The sequence below is a fragment of the Furipterus horrens genome, unplaced genomic scaffold (genome assembly GCF_987537825.1).
Source record: "Furipterus horrens unplaced genomic scaffold, mFurHor1.1.pri manual_scaffold_9, whole genome shotgun sequence".
NCBI lineage: Eukaryota > Metazoa > Chordata > Mammalia > Chiroptera > Furipteridae > Furipterus > Furipterus horrens.
Window position 1 is genome coordinate 10,558,540 of NW_028327179.1, and position 20,567 is coordinate 10,579,106.

Below are 20,567 nucleotides of genomic sequence, written 5' to 3' on the forward strand. Positions count from 1 at the left end.
TAGTTTGTTTTTGTTTTTTAGATTCAGTTGTTGATAGCTTTGAGTTTGTTATTTTTATGTTCATAGTTTTAATCTTCTCTTTCTTAAATAAGTCCCTTTAACATTTCATACAATAAGGACTTGGTAGTGATGAACTCCTTTAGCTTTACCTTGCCTGGGAAGCACTTTATCTTCCCTTCCATTCTAAATGATAGCTTTGGAGGATAGAGTAGTCTTGGTTGTAAGTCCTTGCTTTTCATCCCTGAGTACTTCTTGCCAGTCCCTTCTTGCCTGCAAAGTTACTTTTGAGAAACCAGTTGATAGTCTTATGAGAACTCCTTTGTAGGTAACTCTCTGCTTTTCTCTTGCTGCTTTCAAGATTCTCTCTTTATCTTCAACCTTTGGCATTTTAATTATGATGTGTCTTGGTTTGGTCCTCTTTGGGTCCAACTTGTTTGAGACTCTGCGCTTCTTGGACTTGTATGTCTATTTCCTTCACCAGATTAGGGAAGTTTTCTTTTATTGTTCTCTCAAATAAGTTTTTAATTTCTTGCTCTTCCTCTTCTCCTTCTGGCATCCCTATGATTTGGATTTTGGTACTTTTGAAGATGTCCCAGAGTCTTCTTATTCTCTCCTTGTTTTTTTGAATTCTTGTTTCTTAATTTTGTTCTGGTTGACTGTTTATTTCTTCCTTATGTTCCAAATTGTTGATTTGAACCCTTGCTTCCTTTCCTTCACTGTTGGTTTACTGTGGATTTTTCTTTATTTCACTTAGTGTAGCCTTTACTTCTTCCCTTTTACTTTTGCTATACTCAGTGAGTTCTCTGAGCATTCTTACCACCAGCATTTCGAACTCTGCATCTAATAAGGTGGTTCTCTCCATTACATTTAGTTCTTTTTCTGGAGTTTTTTTTTTTTTTTTTTTTTCTGTTCTTTCATTTGAGCCATTTCTGTGTCTCCTCAATTTGGCAGCCCCTGTGTTTTTTTCTGTGTATTAGGTAGAGCTGCTTTGACTCCTGTCTTGGCACACCTGTTAGGTTGTATAGGGTGAAGCCTCAGGTAATCGCCAAGGTGGGGCAACCCAGTATACCACTTTGTGGCTCTGTATGTGTGTGAGGAGTGGGAGAGGGAACCAAGCCTCTGCCTGGGTGGTGGAGGCTTGCTCAGCACTCACCTCATTTCCAGTCACTTCACCCACTTTACGTACGTGGCTGGCTCCCTTCTAGCTATTGCTTTGGTGGCGGTTCCCGGAGCAGTTGGGTTTGTGTATGTTCTAGGAGCATGTGTGCCCTTTAAGTGGACTCTCCTGAGAGACTGGCAGTTCCTTCCACCACCCCAAACACCACTGGTTTTTATAGCCAGAAGTTATGAGGCTTTATTTTCCTGGTGCTGAAACCCTGGGTTGTGGGGTCTGGTCTGGGACTGGGAATGCTTAGTCCCCAGGTGTCCCTCCTGCTTTTTATCCCCTACATGTGAATACGGAACTGCCCATTTCACTGGCCACTGCTGCCACCTAACCACTGCCACACCGTGTCCTCTCTGCCCCAGGTCCCTGTCTCCACCCCTCCTACCCATCTGGATAAATATCGCTTCTTTAAATCCTTGGTTGTTGGGCTTCCATATAGTTCAATTTTCTAGCAGTTCTGGATGTTTTTTGTTTTGAGGTTCACTGTGATCCTTCTTATGGTTGTGCAAGGAGGCAAAGCATGCCTACCTACACCTCCATCTTGACAGAGGTGGCTTTGCTTCTTGTTCCCCTCTGAAAGCGACTAAATTATTTAGAGTTAAGTTGCAAGAAATCAGGAGTAATTTTCTTTGGCTGGAAGACATTGTTTGTATAATCACTGTACACTCAACTCAACCTTGTTTTACTTCATTCTCATTTTTCTTTACTTGTCTTGGCAAAACCAGCTGGTAGGTGAGTGGCAGCCACATGGGGGTGTTTATCCCAAGTTCATTTTGTCTCTTTCATTGTCTTCCTTTTTCCTTAAACTTGGAAGCGGAATATGTCCTTCTTGAAGCACAACTTGATGGCAGAAGTGCCTACTGTTTCATTCTGTGATTGCATTATTTTCCACCACAGTCTTCTCCGGACAGACCCTGGGGACTCAGGCTTCCTGAGTATTATTAAAGCCTTATATTCCTGCAAAACCACCAGGAGGAAGGGCTCAGACAAAAAGTGCAAGCACCGGGCAGCTGGGCCCAGGCATTGTCCATGAAAGAATAACAACCTGCCTCCATTTGGGAACAGTTCTTGAACCTACACTCTGCCGCTAAAGCTCAGTTCTCCTTTTGCAGCTGAGCTTTGGAGAAACCCTTGGGAAGGACCCGAGGTTGGGTTGGATATTAGTGAAATTAATTCCCTTCTGCTCAGGAGAAAGGCCCTGGTGGGGCATGCTAATTGCTTCAGGCAGAAGGGACTCCTGGCTCTGCTGGAGTTTGTAACAGAAGAATGATAAGTAAGGCAGCCAGAAGAGGAAGTGTGGAGGGCCGCTTTGTTGGAGTTTCATTGATTTAGCATCTGCAGGAAAACTTCTTAAAAAAAAATTTTTTTTTTTTGATTGGTGAACAGGAGAACATTCAAAACTAAGACAGATAGCGGCCAACTGGGAATGCCGGGCCGCCTGGAATAGCTTAGGCTGCTGTTCAATCATTTCCCCAAACAGGAAACCACAAAATATTAGAGATTAAGGTCACTAGATCATTGGGAAAGAGTATAACTTTGTCTGCAAAGTATTATGATGGGTTGTAAATGGGCCAAAACATAAGCATAAATCTTTTGTCTAAAAAGGCAACAACAAAACTCCAGCCTTGTCACAAAAGCACCGGTTACTTTCCTGTGGTACTGAGAGACCAACGCTTCCTTCTTTGGCATTTCAATAATTTTCCTAATAAGCGGAGTAAACGGGCAAATAGAAAAGTTTCATGTTCTCCGTTAGTAACACGAGTGTTTTGATTTGGCTTAAAAAAGAAGTTAACGTTTAGATCAGTCGGTAGCCCTCACATGATTTATTTTCAGTCTTCTGCTTTTACAGTGGCGACAATGAAAAATTCAATATATAACAAAATGCACATTTATGTACGCTTCTGCAGGCACCGTTGGAAGCAGATTTCTCTTTTCCCCTTTGAGTATCATGTGGCACCCTCCTCGCTTACTTGAAGTCAAAATCTGAGTTCTCGAGGCATGGAATCTTTTTAATTAGCCTGCAGGTAAATTGGTTGGCAGGTAGTTTTTTGGCTAACACAGTTGGTTGCTTTATATCTGCCCAGAAAAATGCCTTTTGAGAGGCATACACTATGTAAAATAAGGGTTCATCATCATCTGATTCTGTTCATTAAGTCTTTATTGAGGAGAGGTTTTTTTCTTTCCCCTTTCCCTGACAGTTAAATTTATAAATAAACTGCTGTTTTATATACACCCAGAACTTGAAAAGTTTGCGGTTTGGAATGTCAAAAGGACTAGATGGCAGAAAGATGTAAGTGGAACGGACTTTTGTTGACCCCTCCTGTAAGGAAACCTTAGAGAATGAAAGAGTAAACTTGCTTTTCCTCTTCTGATTATTCACTGTTTAGAAAAGTAAAAAAAAAAAAAAAAATCTGGAGCATCGCAAGGGCAGGGGTCACATCTTTTCCTATCTGTCCCCTGAGAACCCAATCCTTAGGCTCTTCAAAAATATTTGCTGTTGAATAAGTAGAGATCTCATACGAGCAGAGTAAACAAACACAACACATTCCTTCTGTAAGTCATGCGAACTCCTCCCCCTCGGACAAAAGGCCGCTTCCCTTCCATTTTGGATGGAAGCGAAACTCACTGCTCATGGATCCAGGAAGGAAATGAAATCAATGAGGAGTGTTGGACTGAGACATATTGATCTTTCTGTTTTGCCTCTGACAAAGACCTGGATACAGAGAAATGTTTTTCTCTTCTAAGAGAAACAATAGCAATAGCACTGAGTAAGTGACCACTGCCCTTGCACCTCTGTGGGGGTGGGGGACCCTAAAGGAAGGGGTGGGGCTGTGTCTCAGAGGGACAGCTACTGCCCAGTGTCAGTCACTGTGGCCCAGCACGGTCAGACCTCCCAGGATTTGAATGCTGGCATGTAATTGCAAGGACATGACCAGTGAAACCTCTGTGTAGTCTCAATGGACATATCTGCACGGCCTCAGGTAGCAAACTTCAAACTTCTGCACACCGCTATAGAAATGTAATTTTCATATTATTCTTGATCAGGAGTAAGAAAAACATGGATGAGAACCTGCTCTTCAGGTTATAGGACGTTTTTACACCTCGCATCCCATATGGCCCTCCTAACTACTCTACAACGTAGATATTACCCTCCAGAGGGGAGAAAGTTCAGGCTCAGAGTGAGCAGGTGATAGACCAAAGTCACTCAGTCAGCACAGCCTCTGGAAGCCTAAGCCAGGACTGGGGTTCCAGACTTCTGTCTGCATTCCACTTTTATAAGGCCCTGCTGTGCGTTTTACCAAATTCATGACCTCATGCAGTTGTGTTAGAATTCTAACTCTTACATCCTCCATCACAATTGTAATCCACTGGTAACATTTCATTTGGAAATTATGGAGCTGTTTGAATAGCTATGTTGAGCTCTGGACCATTTCCTATGAGCCTGGGATACAGAGAACTTTACATGTATTGTATTATGTGATTCTCCTGGTGACTCTCTGTCCTATATGTTTCTCTTATACCCATTTTACAGATGAAGAAACTGAACTGTAGACAGGCAGAGTAAGTTCATTTAGATAATCTTGCTGGTAAGTAGCAGGACTAGGATTCAAACCCAGACACAGGTCCTGTGCTCCTAACTATGAACATGTATCCTTTGTGCAAAGATTCACACTAATCTTTAGGTTTGCTCCTTGCATGTGGAATTACAAATGTAGAATACACCACCTGTTCAATGTGTTCTTTTCGGGGTCGTGACTTAGGCAGTGTGGCAGTGTGGAGGAGAAGTTAGAAGCACACACTTTAGGCGCATCTGAACTTGAATCTCTGTCACCAGTTGGCTGACCTCCCTGCATCTCTGTCTCCTTGTATCTGAAGAACAATAAATAACACCTGCCTTCTCGAGGTGTTATGAAATCACCATGGCTGAAAAGTGGTTAGCAACAGCTCCTGTAACAGAATAAGAATAAGATTTCAGTTATTCAAAATGTCATGTTAAAAGCTATACTTTTACCATACTTTTCTAGCATTAAAATATGGGAAAATCCCTTGTGATTTTGAATCCCATGCTTCAAAACTAAAGGTTCCTTTAAAAGAGTAATTTGTGAATTTATGGTTCTGGCTTCCAAGAAAATACTTCTGAGGTGCTGCACCCAATGTGTGTAAAAGTCACAGTGAAACATGTGTTTTTGCGGGAGTTTGAATACGTAGAGTTCAGGTTTACCCTGGCTGGATTTCCTCCTATGGTGGGCCTTTGTCTGAAAGAGTGAGCTTGGCAACCAAGTATTTAACACGAAAAGACCATCCACACACTCTGAAGGTTTATTTTAGAAAAAATGCTTTCCTGAGTCATTATTGGATGATCAAACCTGCTTACAGAAGAAGCTGACCTAACGCTCACTGGACTCCCAGTTTGTATCAGGCCCTGTACTAGGACCTGCAGGCACGTTATCTGATTAGTTCTCACTGCAAAGAGATGTAGGTCATACCATCCTCATGTCCAGAAAAGGGAACAGAAGCTCATGGAGGTTAAGCTGTGCATCCAGGGGTTCCCAGTTACTGCATGCTGCTGAGGCCTGTGTGCACATGTCTGATGGGGCAAGGGTTTGAATGTCATGTTCTTAGTGACAGAAACAACCCCAGTAACTTGAAGAATGAAGGAACTGAATCAAAAACATGATAGATCACAGAAGTCACAGAAAAACTAAAGAACTGGAGTGAGGAAAGACAGGGACCAGGGAAAATTCTGGGGATCCAGGTGGCAAAATGAATGGGCAGATTCATCCGGGACTCCTAGCTTAGGTGGTCCCATGCTAGCACAGAAAAGGCGGGACTCTGATTGACAGCCTCTACGAGGACTGTATCCTTTGAGGGACAGGAGTACAGTCACCAGGAGGAGGAAACGTGGACCTGGGCAAGCCACAGCGGCAGTCCCTGCGCAGCATTACAGAAAGCCTATAAAGAGAGCAGCTGACTATATACCCTGGAAGTGTCAATATGGTTTATGGGGTGCTAGGCGCTGTGCAGGGGCTGTAGATGGATTGAGTGCTAAGCGAGCCTCCTTCGCTAGGAGCTGATGCTATTCCACAGCTGCTTCACGGAGGCCACTCCCTGTGACAGAAGGGAGACATCTGTCACCAGCTGAACAGTGCCCTTGCGCACGTCCTTGTCCGTAGAGCCAAAGAGAGAAATGACTGAGGTATGTCACCAGACTTGGACAAACAGACCAAAATCATTTCTGAACTGGAGATAGAAACTATGTCATGCTCAACCAACCATCCGTTCCCAGAGGCACGAAGCATTTAGCTGGGGGGAGTCAGTGAATGCTTGTTGGTTCGAAGGAACTCAGCTCCTTTCCTAAGCAGGTCTAGGTAGAAGTGTGGACGTTCAGCATCTAGGACACATTCTGGCCCCTCGCTGTGTTGCAATTTCCTAAAGAAGAGGAGAGCTATGTAACCCTGCTTATCCCAGCCTTGTGAAGCGGTGTGAGAATAAATCTATACGTCCATGAAAGCGCTCCAGAAAGTACAGAAGATAATAAAAGTACTTCTCTTATCTCTCCCTTCTGACCAAAAAAAAGCTTGTAGTCCAAATTACCTAGTGCCACCTCTTGTGAATGCTTGAATTCTGGAATGAGTTTTTTAGGATCATCTATGAATAAACTAAAGTTATGCTTTTTTACCTAGTTGTCATGAAACATTGAGAACTGGTAATATTTGAGTTTACACGAATTATTCTGCAGGAAAGCCCATCTTTTGCCAGATGGAGGTGCCTAGCCTCTTAATGTTATGGCTTTGTTTTATTATTTTTTCATTATGAAAACATACTAATCACATTTATAAAAAAAAAAACAAAAAACAAAAACAACTCCTAGAAAATAGTCAAGTTAAAACACATCACCCATACTTAGGCTACCTTAACTGCTTGCATTTTGATGTTTTCTTTTCCCAAGTTGGAAGCGTCTTTTTATAGTCATTACAGAGCACAAACGGGAGTCACAGTCTCTCATTTTTTTAATAAGAAGTATCTTTCCATGTTTTCGCCTAAGCATCCGTTTCAACAAGCTAACCCATCAGACCTTAAAGTACCAACAGAAAAGAAAATTCTCTGAAAGGAGGCCTCCCAGCTGCCCAGCGAAGAAAGGAAGGACATGTTTTGGGTGCTGCCTGGTCAGCCCACTCCCGCCCCGTCCCGACTCCGTGTTTTGTTAGATTCACGACTGACAAGGGGAGTGTAGCTCAGAACTGCATTCATGTCTGTCTCCACTCTGTCTTTAGACCCTGCTGCTTAAAATACCAGCAAGCCTCAGGGGGAGGTTTGCCCCAGACTGTCCCAGTTTTAGCCTGAACGTCCTGCATCCTGGGAAACTCCTCAGCCCAGGAGCAATCCGAGACAGCTGGTCACCCCGCAGAGAAGAAATGAAGCAAACGTGTGTGTGCAGATCCTGCATTATTGACCAACCCATCGGGGCTCATGCCTTGTCCTCGAACGTCTCTGACCCTCAGGATGTGGGCCTCCTACATGTGCCTGTGGCCATCAGGACCACCCAGCCCTGCACTGCGGCCACCTGGCTTCTCAGCTCACTGTCCCTGCATCCTGGGCTATCTTGCCCACTCACCCAGTCCCAGAGACAACCGGGCTGTTTCTGTAGGAGCTGACCCAAGTAAATCTGATATTTAGATAAAAAAAAAAAAAAGCTCAAGAATTTTTATATTTAAGGCTGGCAGCCAGTTCTGAAATCACTTCACTTGATCATTAATCTGACTTCTTTTTTTTTTGGTTGCATTTGAATTATGTGCCCTTTCGAAGTTAAAAATCTTTTCTTTGCTTGGCAACAGAAGGATTTCCCTTTATCCCCCAAGGTGGACCTTCCAAACGTCACATGCACAAAATTATTCAGTTCAGCCCATCGCTGCCTCATTCCAGGAGCTAGTGCTCTGGTTTATGATGAGTCTGGAAAAACCAGGGACACAGCTCAGGGATGGGTTTCATTTCAATTCAGTTCAAACAAACAGGCCCTCTAATGCTTTACATCTGAGCCTGTTTTTGTTGTCATCTGTGAGTTTTCATCCCTTAAAGATGACATCGATTGAGTGAAATCCCTTAAATCAATTTCAAAATATACTGATGATAGCAAGCAGCCACAAGAGACGCTCACAAGGATGCAAGCTTCACATCCCATGGAGAGGAAAACGTCCGGAGACACTTGTGCATTTGCTCGTTAATCAGTATCTTCTCATTGAGGTCTAGCAGAGGAATTACTTTATAGATGATTATCTTCGTTAATCAGCTATAATCAAGCCTTCCTAGAATGGTGAAGCATTTAAGCCTTGTTTGCTGGTACAGATCATATATAATTGTTTCCATACTGTTGGCAAAACAGCTGCAGCAGTTTTGCACGGGCCCTAAGTACTCAATGTCTTTGAGGCAATGTCTTTGTATAAACAATGCACATTTTTATTGCTGTGGGGGAGTTGAGTTTTTTAAAGATGCTTTAAATTGACCAGGATTTTCCTCTTTGGGTTTCTGCTGAGGAGAGGGGAGGTGGTGATGGTGAGTGAGTGACATGGAAGACCCCATGTTCTTGCAGCAGAGGCCGAGGGCTCTTTCATCTACCGCCCAATCCTGGCCCACGCTGCTTGAGAATTTGCAGTGTGTAAAAGTCCTGGGCTTTTTAATTATGTGTAAGCCTTTTAAGAAGCCTACACCAGGAAGGCAGAGATGGAAACATAGGCAGTGAAACATTTTATATCCAGTTTGAGGATTCAACCAAAGGTCTTCACTTGAGCCAAACCAGAGCTTCCAAATAGATCAAAGGGAGCATAGAGTTCAGCAAAACCTCCCTGCTGAGGATAGAGTGGCAGTGCTTTATGAGCATTACTATTGTGTTAGCTGCATAAAAAGAGCCTAAGCAGAGGAGAAAACAAAGGAGAAAATTACTGAAATTCTCACCACCTAAATTAATTGATCGACTGCATTCATTTTCTGAAAGTTTCACTCGGTATGTGTGAATGAGTATGCTTGTTTTAGCCATTCATAATTGTGATATATATTGGACTTCTGGCTTTCACACGTAGCATTTATGTGACAAGCATTTTCACCTTGTTTCGCGGTTCAGTCAAACATTGTAAATGGTCTTGTGCTATTCCATAAAATTTCTGTACCATGTTTTATTCAACCACTCACTAATTATGGAACTTCTGGATTGTGTGCAAGTTTTTTATTATAATAAGATTAATGAATGTAGTTATATATGTTTTTTCATTTCCTCGGGCCTAATTTCACAAAGTGCATTTCAAAAATGGGGATTACTGAGACAAAGAGTCTCCACATTTTAAAGCCTTTGTGTTAAAAATGGACCGCTGCTTTCCTGAGGAGTAGAGCCAGGCGACACCACCCAAGGAGTTTCACGATTCATCAGCACTGGGGAAAAAATTGAATTCTGAGAGGACAGGACATTTCTCGTGGTTGACAAGGGGCTATCTTATTGAAGAAAAGGAGGTCTTTGAGGTTTCACAGCAGAAGCAGGTGTCTCCAACAAGTCACAGATCTGAGGCACCTGCATCTGCCTGTCTGCCTCAAAAAATTGTAGCTGCCCCTGTAAAATCAATGTGGGAGAAGAGAGCGATGTGGGTGAGCAACCCCCCAAGAGAAGGCCCAGCCCGCCAGCTACCACAGTGCCTGAAAGCCCAGGTAATGGCATGCAGGCTGCATGGAAATCCTAGGGGTTCATGTTCCTCAGATCCACTAAAATGTGGCAATGACAGTCCTCTTTTTAACATAGCCATACACCCGGATGTGGAATGTCTCTGAGTAATACAGCACAAACACTTTTGCAACCAAAACAGGCCTTTGTGCAGATTCCCATGAAGAATCAAACTTTTGGGAGAATGCAATGGTTGCGTCAAGGCTCGAGTTTATTCCAGCGTGTTGGTGTCTGTGTTCCCCTGGAAGAAAATGACCCCGCTGGCCAGCATGACTGGCCTCTCCAAGCATTAATTGCATCGGAGGAGCTCCCGGCGGTCCCTTTTCTCTCGCATGCGTGCATGTGTGTGTGTGTGTGTGCATGCACGTGTGTGCATGTGTGTGCACCCTTTCTAGACCTGGATAGGGTCACTGGCTTCATTTACTGAACCCTGCATTTTTCACCTGGCTCAATTTCATCCAGGTTCTCATCTACAATGGCCAACTGGACGTCCTCGTGGCCCCTTCCCTGACAGAGCGCTACTTACTGGCCATGATTTGGAACGGATCCCAGGCATACAAGAACGCAGAAAAAAAAATTTGGAAGATCTTTAAGTCTGATCCTGAAGTGGCCGGTTATGTGCTGCAAGTGGGTGACTTCAATCAGGTAGGAAAACGCTTCAGGGCCTATGGGGCTGGGACTGGGATAGTGGGATTGACAACAAAGCCTGAAAACCAGTAAGGCGTGGCTGGCCTCCAGCAGAGTCACACTTCAGCCCAGATGTGTCCCCTGCGTTTCTGCTCCCTACATGAGAAGAGTGGTCTGAGTCTGTATTGAAGTATACGTGACCAAAGTGTAGGTATGGTTGAACAATCAGAAAGATGATACTCGGTCCCAAAGGGGAATCATCATTGAGAGAAATAGTCTGTTTGGGAACAAAGGGGAACTTGAACAAATTACATGAGGAAGTTCAATGTGATCTCTACTGGCAAATCTAGGATCACATTGGTATATTGCACGTGGAGCCCAGGACAAATCTTCTCTATCTGATGCGCCTAATGTGACCTCCCCTTTAGAGGTCCGCTGCGCCTTTGGTTTGCAGGTCTCAGTCCCTCAAGAACGATCAGGGCTTCTCCAATGATTACACGACGTTTACATTGTTCACCTCCAGAAAGGTTCTGGAGAGCTTTTGCTTAGTTAGTCAAGAGACGAAATCTAAACCTTTTGGACTTGCTTTTTCCCCTGCGACATTTTTTATTTGAGGCAACATTGGACCTCAGTTCTGTCTCTCTGGGTATTTGGAATTACAGCTTCTAAAAGCTTGAATTTTCCATGAGGCAAATCCATGCCCCAAACAGAAAGTAATCAGACACATACTTCCTCCAAAGTATTTTGCTTTGAGATAATAAATGAGAGTTCACAAAGAATTTCAGTCTGCGGCCACACCACCCTGATCGCACCCGATCTCATCTGATCTCGGAAGCTAAGCAGGCTCAGGCCTGGTTAGTACTTGGATGGGAGAATTTCATAAGGGGTAACTGGGTTATATGTGTCGCTCATTTATGTTAGAAGAAATGATAGGTCAAGTAAAATTATGTGTGTTCTAATGTAAAACGGGTAGCTTAGCCTCCCCCCGCCCAGGCATTCTAACCGTTAAATAACATGTAAGAAATTTAAATATTGCGCAAAATGTTAACTACCCTGGACAAAGGAAACAGTTGAAAGACCTATTTCTGGGCTGGAGGGAGAACGCTACCTTGGGAAAGTTATAACGTTATAGTTTCTAAATCGAGATAAATTATGCTAAAGGATTAAAGACTGGTGGATGGCAGGCTCAATGACTCAGCAGAAACAGTTCTGGCAGCACCTGTATGAGGTCTGAAGATGGGGCCTGGGAAGGGCGGAAAGAATGCCTGTTTACGTGCAGAGGGCTCTGGAGAGGAGGTGGAAAGTGCTCTGTCCACATCAGTTTTGTCTCCCCAGCGCTGCATTCAGGTTTCCGGCCCCTTGATTACAACTTCATGGTAATTTATTGGTTGTGATGCCTCTTTGCCCCTGAATCAACTATTGTTGCATATGCAGAAACAGTAGAAGGCAGTGGTTAGAGACATGAGCACTTGAGTGAGGAAGACCACGATTTGCATTCCAAATCTTCTGCTTCATGGCCATATGACTCTGGGCAAGTTTCTTACCTCTCTGTGCCCCAGTTTCATCCCCTAAGAAAGAGGGGTAGTAACAGTACCTGCTTGCTATGGACTGAATGGTGTCTCCACAAATTCATATATTGAAGCCCTAACTTACAATGGGATGGCATTTGGAGATAGGACAGACAGGAGGTAATTAGGTTAAATGAGGTCATAAGGGCAGGGCTCTGATTCTATGGGATTAATGTCTTTATAAGAAGAGACACCAGAGCTCACCTGCACTCTCTGCCCCACTGCCTCTGCCATGTGAAGACACAGCAAGAAGGCAGCTGTGTAGGAGCCAGAAAGAGCTCCCACCAGAAGCCAAATTAGCTAGCACCTTGACCTTGGACTTCTCAGCTCCAGAACTGTGAGCTCCAGTACTGTAATCTAATTCTGTTGTTTAAGAACAACAGTCTATGGCATCCTCATAGGACTGTGGAAGGGATTCAATAAGCTAAGAAGCTTAGAGCAGTACCTGACTCATAACAAATATTTGCTAGTATTAGTGTTACCATTATGACCCCGGATCACTTGTAAAGAAGGTACATAACAAGAGGAAAATTATATGGGGGTGGCCAAAAAGTTCATTTAGTTTTTTTCTGTAGGATGGCTCTAGTAGTGCTTAGTTGTCTTTAACTTCATTGGAAACAATTTTGTTAGATTGTATTGTGACAGCTGTCATATCAGCGTGCATTTAAAAAAAAACACCGAAGTTGGTGAATTTTTGTGCAGTCATTTTAATATTGAAGGTGGAAGAAAATAGACAACATTTGGGGCATATTATGCTTTATTAGTTCAAGAAAAGTAAAAAAGAACCTGAAATACTGAAAAAGATTTGGGCAGTGTATGGAGAAGGTGCTGTGACTGATCAAACAGCCAAAAGTGGTTTGCAAAGTTTCTTGGTACTATTGACATTTTAACCAGATAATTCTTTGTGCGGGGTTGCCTTCTGCATTGGAAGATGTTTAGCAGCACCCCTGACCTCTACCCACTGGAAGCCAATAGCAGGAGGCAGCTGACATACTCAAAATAGCCAAATCAGCTAAGTTATTGGTAAAAATGAAAAATGTGTCTTTTATTTTATGGGAAAAAAATAGACTTTTTGGCCAACTCATAAATGGTACAAGTCAAGATCAAGGAAAATGTTTGATAGAAAATCAACTCTTAGGGGAAAGTTGAAATATTAATATTTAGGCCATTAAGGGTAGCCTTGAATGCTGCATGGCTGGGGAGCAATGCGCCTGTCACTTGTCCCCCATCTGCTGCACTGCTTTGTGAGGAGGATGGCTTTGGGCACACTCGGCATGTCCTCCAGATCCTTCGTTCGCTACCTCCGCCCCCTGTGAGTCTATGTCCCCAGCCCAGCCTGTGAGCACTCCAGTGCCTGGCATTGCACGTGTCCTGTTCAGCTCTGTGCACAGAGCATCCGCTTGGGAGACCAGATTGTGGCTGCATGTGTCACAGAGGTGAGAAAAGGGATCGGCCGCCACTCAGACACGGGCGGCCAACATCCCACGAAGCCCACTGACCTTTCTCGTGAATGCAAAAGCCGCTGAGAGATGAAATGGCACTCCCCTGGCTGCCAAAAAGTGGGTAACAAAAGAAGAAAGGCCCACATGTGTTTGTGATAGGGAAGGTTTCACCACGCGGCAAGGGATCCGCATTTTACATAGGTGATTTTAAAAAGTTGGCAGAGCTCCTACCCAGTAATGCTCAGCGGAGAGTGGGGGTGGCAGGGTTGGGGGATGCAGGAGGGAGAAGAGCCCTGGCATTAACAAAGGCATTCTCTGTGAGGCTTGGACAGAAGACACTGCAAATGTCAAGCGTCCGATAAGGAAAACAACGGACCTTAGCCATGGCCTTGCTTTTCAACATGAGACACACAAAACAGAAGCATGTGTGTGTGTCTGCCAAACAGGAAACCTCACTCCCTGCCAAACTCCACAGCTCTTAATTTAAAACGCGAAACCAAAGTAGACTTGTCTTTGGATGCTTACTTAAAACGTCCAATTAGAGGAATGACAGCTCTCCCCGGGAGCAGCAGGATGCGTGAGGTGGGGAGGGAGCAAGCATCCCCACGTATTCCTGTCAAGAGGTGCCCAGGAAAACCAAAGGCAGCTCCACCAGCCTTTGGAGATCAGGTGAAGGGTGAAGGGAGTTTGTGCCCTGTGTTGGACCTGGCACCTGTAGCGTTGTAAGAGTGAGGCGTGGCCTTATTATGTCACCTGGGACAGTGGCCTTTTCTGAGCCTCAGTTTGTTCATCTGTACCATGCCAGGTTTGGTCTGAGTTATCTCTAAGATATCTTTGAAGAAATAACTGAAATATCTACTTTTCATTAATGCCCAGAGGGGCTCACGTAGCAAGAAGTATAGAATAGTATAGTGGCCTTCAGTGTAAATATTTATAGGAATAGATATATACACATACCTACTATACACACACACACACACACCTATAATGGTATTGACTCTGGTATGTGTATGTATGTATATATGTGTGTATATGTATGAATGTGTATAATGTGTATATAGGTATATAGGTATGTATGTGTAAATATGTATATGCATGTGTGTGTATAAAAATATATAGTGAATTAATAGTGTCAGAGTGTAGATCAGAGGTCTGATCCTCATTGTCCTTGGCTGGTGACAACCCATGGCCATTACTGTCAAGGCCACCTTGCTGCTTCTTTTAGGGTCTTTCTCTGTCCTTTTCCAAATGTCGGAGTTGCTGTCATAATCTCTTTGGATGTTGTCATGACCTTTGAAATGCAGGGCATTTTGTTCTTACGTCACTGAGTCATCATTTCAACCCCAAGGAGGCGTTTACTCTACATTTACAAATATAAAATTGTAATCAGAATACTAGCAATGCTGATGACTTTAAGAACATTTTTCTAGAACACATTTTATTAAGCTAAATTTTTCAGACAATAGCACTGAAACCATTTCAAGTGTTTCTCTCTTTATTTCCCTGAGAATATTTTTATTTAACTTATTCTCCATATAACCCAGCAGACATCAGACCTTCAGCTAGAGGTTATGTCCTGATGAACCAAAGGGAGAAAGCCCGCCCCCTTCAAAAGTAGACCATTTGGGGGAGTCATGACCCATGCATGGCCGTGGTTGGGTGTCACAAGAGGAAGGTAGACTGTGGAGTTAGACAAACTTGGTTTGAATGTCACTTTTGTCACTTACTGGCTTCAGGCCAGTTTCTGGTTCTGTAAATCCTGAGTGAGCTCGGTTACTTCACAGGGGTGTTGGGAAGGCCAGAGGAGCACTGGCAGGCCCTCGGCCTGTGGTCTGCCGTGTGTTTCTTCAGCCACAATTTTATGGAATTCCCGTAGCTCCCCTGTAAATTATGTGATTGAACTAACTCGTAAATGAAGAAATGGAGGTTTCACCTGAGAAACTTGCTTAAGGCTTCAAACAGTGGTTGTATCTGAGATTTGGCCACCCAAACCGACCTTTCTGCTGCACCACGGTGCCTTTGAATCTGAGAGGGCAGTGGAACAGACAGTGAGGGCTGGGACCCTCCAGTTGGCAGGAACTAGGCCACCTGTCTGCCCTTGTGGTGGTGTGATGTGGTGGTGACAAGGATGGGGTGGAGTGTTGGTGGTGGCCAGTCTTTGGCAGCACATCCAGCCATGGAACAGTTTGTCCCCTAAAATAAAGAGGGGTGCATACAAAGAGGAGGAAGATGGGAAGAGTATGGTGTGCCGACAGAAAGCCTAACTCCAGCTTCCTAGCTGTGCTTTTCTGAAACCAGCATGACCTTTATTGTGTTGCCTTGACTACACACAACTAAGAGACAGAGAAAAGGATGTCCACAGTGCTTTGAGCAGAAGGGAAGGTCAGAAGAGGGTTTGAGCGTTTCCACGGATAATCCACAGTGGAAATGACAGAGAGCTGGCCACCTGCCTTTCTTGGACTTTCTGCTGACAAGTCATTTTGTAGAATTTTAAACAGCTTTGGGAGCATTATGAACTATTTCTGAAGGAAATAACAGTTCCAGGAAGGTCTTCAGCAAGTCCTCGATTGCACTGACAAGATCAGAATAAGTAGAGAGTAATAAATGGGGCTGGTTGAGAGGGCATGAGCATTTAAGACAGTATGTAATAAAGGAAAGTAACTGTTAGACAGATTTGAGACAACGATTACCAAATGCATCTAGCTTCCCGGGGGGAATGCTTTGGCTTTGTTACAGAAACCGTTCAACAGAATCTTCATGGCTCTCTCAGCCCTGTTTCCTTCCACAAAGACGGAAGTCCTGATTCATGGGTTCTTTGTCTCTATCCTCTAGACCCGGGGAAAGTTCTCCTGTCCATTTATGGGACTCAGACTGTGGCCAGAGAACCAGAAATAGCAATCAAATCACACCCCACGTCTTTAAGAATAAAACCTGCTAGACCGCATGGCAGTCACAGGTTGGGTTCTTCAGGAGCAGGTGTGGAGGCCGAGTTTGGGATAGAAGATCTTTATTGGGATTGATGCTTGTGGAAGGAGGGGGTGGGAAGCAGCATTGGTACAGGAGGAAATCCAGCTGTGATTCAGCCTCATAAACCCGGGCATCATCTTGTTGGGAAGAATGGCAATGAATTTGGGACCATTGCTAATCTACTATATTTCCCAAATCAGTGTGTCTCAACCCTTAGAAATACAGATTCCCAGGCCCTGTCTCCAGATATTCGGACTTTCTTTGTCTGGAGTAGGACCTGAGCATCTGTGTTTGAGTGTCTTGGGGCACTCTAATATGTAACCAGTTTTGGGGAACCCTAAACTGTGATGTGTTTTGTTTCTCTATTAATACTAAAATGGCCTTCATCTTGCAGAAACCCTGTGAGGTTTATGTTTGAATAAACCTAAAGTGTTTTCTAAACCCTGACCTATTTTACTTACTTTCAGGCCAATGAGAAACCTGAGAACATAGTTTTACTCCTAACAAACCAGCCATTGAGCTGAAGCATCCCATTTACCGAAGTGTCCCCTAGTCCACAGTGTCTACTGGTGTCGTTCTAGTTCGCTGAAATCTTCAGCCAAAACCTGACGCTAAATTTTAGACCTCACTCAGTCCCTGCCATGCATTATAGGGTTACAAGTGGCCTTTGTACTCTCAAAACACTGATAGACTATGGGTAATTTAGACTTAGAAACACTCTTTTATTTATTCAAAACATTTGCTTCCTCTTCCCAGGCAAGTTTTTGCCCTGTACTGAAATGATGTGGCCCTCGTGGGCAAAGTCTTTAGGTAAGAGTGTCACAGAGCAAAAGGGGGTTCTTTCACGTGGAGCCTTGGGGTAAAACCCAACAATAGTGTTGAGGAAAACAGGCCTTTATTTACAATATCCCAACCTGGGGAGGGCAGTGAGCACTTCAGCTCAGAGCCCTGTTCTCCCACGGGACCCAGCACTTGCCTTGCTCCTCAAAAGGCTAGAAGCCAGAAACATGCCCAGAAGTTCCCCATCCCTTATCTGTCAGCTGCTTCCTTCAGGATCTGGGGTACGATGTCAGCAGCCTCCGTATAACGGTCCAGGAAAACATGCGCTTTGCCTGTTCAAAGCCACATGGTATTCTCCTTCTCAAAGCCACATGGAGTCCTCTTTCCCTTTCCAAGCTGCATGGAGTTCTCCTCTGCCCTCTTTGCAAACCGCGTGGATCTCCTCTCCTCTCAAAGCCGCATGGAGATCTCCCTTTCCTTTCCAAGCCGGACGGTCTTCTCGTAGCCAGAATGTCTGCTGCCTATTTTAAACCCCTGACTGCGCCCTTTGACACAGTGGGCGTAGTACCCAGTTCTGACCATTCACGGAAACCGTTCCAACCGTTCCATGGTCAAAACCCCTCTCATCTCCTTGGGGCCTTGGAAGAACCAAAGCCATTTGCATAACTAAGAAACTAGCTACTAGCCATAGTCATGCAAAGGCATCTTAAAAGCTGTTCCCTTTTCCCCATCCCCCATCCTGCAGGCTCTGGGGATTTTTGGAGACCCCCCCCCCCCACTCTGTAATAGTAGTGTGTCTTTGTTACTTTCCAACAAAGAAACAAGTAGACCAAGCAGGGTCTACTGCAAACACTATCCAGAGGGGTTCTCAGCAAAGACGTGGTCCACCAGTCACAGTGAACTTGCTTCCGGATATTAATTCCTTTTTATTTGTTTCTGGATAGTAATAATCGATCAAATGCTGCTATGGGTGGAGACGAGCAATTCCATGTCAAAGCAAGAGTGAAAGTGCATCATTGTAGACTGAAGCCTCATCAGAGATAAACTTAGTGCTTCCATGAGGTGATGGTTGGGTTTTAAAGAGGGGTCCCCAACCTGGGGTTAGGGCCTGGGTTAGGATTCAAGGGGTCAGCGAACTTAGAAGGGAAAAAAATGTAGCTTTATTTTTACTAACCTCTAACCAACACAGCATTTCCTTCCATTATGAATTATGGAATTTAGCACTTCCTGCCATTATGAGGGTGAGCAATGGCCCACAGCGGCATTAGCAGTGCCTTTGACTCTGTCACCAATAGAAAGCAGAAATATTTTCATATCAAATACATACGCTGTTGCAAATACCTTGAAACATTTATGACCATCACTACTTGAAAATCACAGCAGTTGTCAGACCCACTGTTTGCTCTTATTGAAAGTGTTCATATAGAAATTACGTATATTACTATAACATAAATTTGTTTTTTACTATGTTGAAAATTTCAATATAATGACCTCATGTGTGATTTACTTTATTTATATATTTAAATATGTATATATACATATATCTATACATATATCTATATCTATATATATATGTGTATATATATAGTATATTTAAAAACATTATTCTGAGAGGTGACCCTAAGCTGCACTAGACAATAGTCAGGGGTCCACGGCACAAAAAAGACCAAGAATCCATGCATTAGATTATTTGAATTGTTAAAAATAAATTATAGACCTTCCCCAACCCAAACCACAGACCACCTTTGGTGACTCCACATGGAGATGTTATGATCTTAGCTATCAAGTAGATTTAAATTTTATTTCTAGTTTATTGCCTTGGCAGTTCTAACTACTTCTACTGTCACTGTACTCCAGTGACACTGTAGTACAGGGATTAAGAGACTGGATACCACGCTAGACCTGGATTTGCTCCATGTCCCACCACTTACTATTGTGTGACCCTGGGTGAGTTACTTAAACTCTCCAGAGATTCCTCATATGAGGATAATATGAGGATAATATGAATGCCTCCCTCCCTCATGGGAGCATTAATTATTAGGGTTAATTGAAATAGTGCTTATACATTGCTTGACACTCTACCTGGCACCTAATAACATGTGATATTTATTCCTGCTGCCTTTATTGAATTCTAGCATTAATCTGTTTTTACAGGGCAAGAAGCTCTTCCCCTAAGAGGGTCCTTAATAGATACTACTTTTTAAAGGCTCAGATGATGAAATGGGATAAATATTATTTATCAGAAAGTCCTGGAACTATTGTAACTGCATCAGGTGTTAGCTTTACTGTAAGAGGGAAACTTTCTGGGTGAGAGGTGGAAGAAATAAGAGAGGGCTGGGAGGTGTTCCACATTTTGCTACATGACAGTCTAATAATAGTAAATAAAAAGTGGCTAAATTGAGTAATGAGATGTTTCTAAAGCACCAAGTTCCTTCAGTTGAACAATAATCGGAACCATCCATATTGACGATAAATGAAGTGCCCAGCCTTTTTGGTTTTGTTGTTCCATTTGTACTTTGCTTCTATCATATGGAAACAGAGAAGAAGAGGACTATGGGAGTTTAGATTTAGAGAGTGAAGAACAATCTAGCAAAAAAAAACCAAAAACCTTCAAATGTTTGACAACTTGCTCTTCTGCTCTCCAGCATGGAGGTGTACGTGTTTGTTTTAGTTCCTAATATTTATTTATTTATTATGCAGCCTCTGGAGTCCCAAGGTTGAGATTCTGGCATTAGCTTTGTCTTCGTAGAGATACTTTCTAGAAGGGGACTTCCCATTTTTGCCTTTGTTTCCATTCAATGGCTTCTCTATATCCTACTCACCTACTGTTTTTAGACATAAGGCCTATTTCATCATCTCTGTGTTGGGCAGAAGGGAAAAAACACAACAGAGAACAGGTTAAATTTCTTAAAGATTTATTTTTTGTGAGTTTGACAGCATCAGTAGGTGATTTTTATTTTTATTTTTTAATTGAAAATTGAATAATATCCAAAGAATATGTATAATGCTTGTGTAAGATAAAACAATGGTAAGTGAACACCCTTATACTTTCCAGCTAGTTTAAGAAATGAAGCACTAATTGGAACTATGTAACAACATAATCAATAAAATATACAAAAAAGAAAAGAAAGAAAAAGAAATAAAGCATTACCATGAGTTTGCCCTCCCCAATTCCATCCACTTTCCTCACTGTCTTGGATTTTGTTTTTATCATCTTTTTCCCATTTAAAAAAAATTAATAGCTTTACTACAGATACACATCACCATAAATAATATTCTACTTTTCCTGTTTAATTTTAGAGAAAGGGATTACT

At 43.1% G+C, this 20,567-nt stretch overlaps 1 protein-coding gene across 1 annotated transcript in view; it reads left to right on the forward strand.

Moving 5' to 3' along the window:
- Nucleotides 1-20,567, forward strand: part of CPVL (carboxypeptidase vitellogenic like) — a 105,630-nt gene that overhangs the window by 74,795 nt on the left and 10,268 nt on the right. Inside the window, exon 12 of the mRNA XM_090287792.1 lies at nt 10,332-10,514. Coding sequence (XP_090143918.1) covers nt 10,332-10,514 — 183 coding nt within the window. The remainder of the gene's footprint in view (nt 1-10,331; nt 10,515-20,567) is intronic.